The sequence below is a fragment of the Nanorana parkeri genome, unplaced genomic scaffold, assembly GCF_000935625.1.
Source record: "Nanorana parkeri isolate BGI_ZX_2015 unplaced genomic scaffold, ASM93562v1 scaffold1215, whole genome shotgun sequence".
Classification (NCBI taxonomy): Eukaryota; Metazoa; Chordata; class Amphibia; order Anura; family Dicroglossidae; genus Nanorana; species Nanorana parkeri.
The window spans coordinates 401,446-404,734 of record NW_017307483.1 but is presented as its reverse complement, the minus strand read 5'-3'; the positions used below and the strand labels follow the sequence as shown (position 1 = coordinate 404,734).

Below are 3,289 nucleotides of genomic sequence, written 5' to 3'. Positions count from 1 at the left end.
GAGGTGGCAGGTTTTTGGGGTATTTACTAATCCATTTTCCCCAATTCATCTGGGAAAGTGGAATAGCCCTTCAAGGTCAAACAAAATAATGATTCCCTGTCCTTGTAGGTTGTGTGGGACTGCAGGCACGGTACACCTATCTCACCAACATTGCCATCTCTTACCCCCCCACCCTTCCCCGGGTACTGTACCTTATAGATGAGCTTGTGGTGCAGGAATCGGTGGATCCAATAGATGGCCATATCAGTGAAGAACAGGAAGGAGAACATGCTCAAGATCACTCCAAACCAGCCTGGAAGAAAATCACAGGACACTTTATCCTCCGCTGTCCCATAATTACTGCAAACAGTGCTATTAAAGAGAACCTGTCACTTATTGGTGACTACTTATCATCATCTATGAATTTAAAGCTGACAAAGAATCTGCTTCTGTTTTGTCTTGCCTGGTTCCTGGATACACCTTATACTCTGACCACCGCTCAGCATGTGTTCATACACAACAAGGGTAACATTGTATATTCTCCACTGACTGCCAGCCACGTGATCAAAAAGATATAAAACATTCTTTTATTTACAATACTTTAAACATACTGCAAACCATTCCCACGTACTCCCAAATCCTCATAGATCTCACTGCTTCAACATAAGCAAACTGGTACATGGCGTGCACGGGACCAACTTTACTGAGCACAAGTGGAAGGAGGCGCGAGTTTCCAGAGGGATACGTAAACTGAGCTGAAGCAACCGGGACTGGGTACCCTCCTCCCCCCTCTGGATGATGAAGGGACTCCAATGGTTCAAATATTCCGCCTTAAAGGTAATATAGTGAAGCCTTGTGGACACTCCAATAGACAGCCTCAGTATGAAATCAGATGCTTCAAACCTTACATGGGAGCAAAGATTAAAGTGACACTGAACTGCGGAGATAAACCTTATAAATACATTCCACTCCCTGAACTCTGAACAACAATGTATCTTATTTGTGTATCACTCGGCTGTGGATCCTACAATCATCTCTGACACTGACCTTCCTTCTGGAGGGGGGCTACGTCTGTTCCCCATGGTCCCTGTGTGTGTTATACAGTAGTCACCGCTCCAAGCTCGCTCCAGGGATGGACTACAATCTCAATACAAATCAGCAAACTAAACCTGAGATTGTAGTTCATCCCGGGATTGAGCTTGGAGCGGTGACTACAACACACACAGGGACCATGGGGAACAGACGTAGCCCCCCTCCAGAAGGAAGGACAGTGTCAGAGATGATTGGAGGATCTACAGCCGAGTGATACACAAATAAGATACATTGTTGCTCAGAGTTCAGGGACTGGAATGTATTTTTAGGCTATAACTCCGGAGTTCAGTGTCACTGTAACATGTAAAGATCTGCAAGTGAAACTCTTCACATAGCTGACTGGAAAGTGCAGAGACTTATACAGAAGGAAGTGGGGTGATCTATGGGATTTGGGGCTACCCGGTAATGCTAATAAATAGTGTAAATATAAGAATGCTTCTGAACACGGAGCTGAGTGATCGAGGAATATACAATGTGACTATTGCGGTGTATGAATAGACGCTGTGAGGTGCTGAGAGAATGACACGCATTCATTTGTGTCTTTTAGATTGTAAGCTCTCATGACCCCCCTGTGGTAAACTGTATTGTCTCCCTTTATTTTGTACAGCGCTGCACAAACTGTTGGCGCCATATAAATCCTGTGTAATATTAATAATAATAACTGTTGCATACGCGCTCGCACTCGCTGGGAGTATTATGCTTTCCTAGAAGCGGTGAGGAGACAAGATCTCACAATTGATGCCTATTCCGTACAGATGGACACAGAGATATGTGCAGCTCCGGAACTTTTTGCGGCTAAAGACCTTCTACATACGGATGAACCAATACCGTTTTTTTGGTATGGAGTATGAGTACTTTCAGTAATCAGCATCAAGCCGGCTGTTCGGCCCGGCTCGATGCTGATTGCCGGCTTCTCTGCCAATCATCATGCCGCCGGCTTCCTGGCCAAATAGGAAGCCGGGAGCTGGGCCATTACTCGCCGCCCAGCTTCCTGATCGCATGGGAAGGTGGCTGCATGTTCCCTCGCGGCACTGCCGGTCAGAGGAAATCTCCCTCTGTCTGGAGGTTCCAGTATCGGGGAAGGTATCGGAGCATTTGGGCGAGTACGAGTAGTCGCCCAAATACTCGGTATCGGCACTGATACTAGTATCGGTGCATCCCTACTTCTAGATATAAGAAAATGAAGGCACACAGCGGTATTTACCAGAAGGGGAACTGTCGATGTTGTCATAGAGCCGGCTGTAGCCCCGAACTTCAGCAAAAAACAGGGCGACCGTGGGGGCGCTCATCCAAGGCATGGACTTCAAGGAGAAGAAGATCTCTCGGCGGGCTTGGTTCTACAAATGACAATAACACAGATAAGAGAACAGCAAGAGCCATATGCAGCAACACTCAGGGGTCATTTATAAACCATCTGCCGGGCCCTCCACCCTGCGAATATCTGAGAACGCCCGTCCTGTGCGGGTAATGACAAAAATGAACGTTTTTAATATTTTAGGTTGAATGTATTGTGATGTAATACTGCATTGTGGCCACTGGATGGAGCTGAGGAGCACAGGGGATAAGTGTTTACATTGATCCGCAGGGAAGGATACAATTCCTGGACTCTGATTGTCCTGGCTCATTACGTGCAGATGGACGTCCATGGTATATAGATAATGAAGAAGAGACTTGCCAGTTTGGCACCTTCTCCTGACCGGCGCGTTGGTTTGCCCTCCTAGCTACGGGCATCTCTCCAGGCTTCCTAGGAGCACTAGCTGGCTCCTTGGACTGACTTCTGCCTGAATTCTACATCAAAGTGCTCTATGTGTAAAAGAAGTAACGTCGCCCACAACAACCGACCGCACTGGTCCCAACCAAAGACCCGCAGAAGTCACATGATGGACCCCCCCCCTGAACATCAGTATGGAGGTCACCCCTGTGCCCGGTCAGGGTATCTGCAGAGGCCGCCCGCCCTCCCTCACCTTCAGGAACTGCGGATGTTTCATCAGCGAATGGTCGAATATAAAAAAGTAGCTGAGGGTTCCGAACAGAAGGTAGATGACGACGCCGCCCAGGTTGGTGACGATCATGAGGCTGAGGATCTGCCGGATCGCCTCATCCTCTGGCCAGGAGGCCGGGTAGACGTGCGGGGTGAGGACGTAATAGTCTGCGACGTTCAGGACGAGATCCATGCTGGTGTCTGGAGACGAGAACACTAAGTCACATTTAACTTCAC

At 48.0% G+C, this 3,289-nt stretch overlaps 1 protein-coding gene across 1 annotated transcript in view; it reads right to left on the bottom strand.

The window, feature by feature from the left end:
- SC5D (sterol-C5-desaturase) overlaps positions 1-3,253 on the bottom strand; it is a 3,873-nt gene extending 620 nt beyond the window's left edge. The window contains exons 1-3 of the mRNA XM_018568601.1: positions 3,036-3,253; positions 2,276-2,408; positions 192-292 (exon numbers count right to left, since the gene is read on the bottom strand). Of these exons, the coding sequence (XP_018424103.1) occupies positions 192-292; positions 2,276-2,408; positions 3,036-3,245 (444 nt within the window). The 5' untranslated portion in view covers positions 3,246-3,253. The remainder of the gene's footprint in view (positions 1-191; positions 293-2,275; positions 2,409-3,035) is intronic.
- Positions 3,254-3,289: the final 36 nt, after the last annotated feature.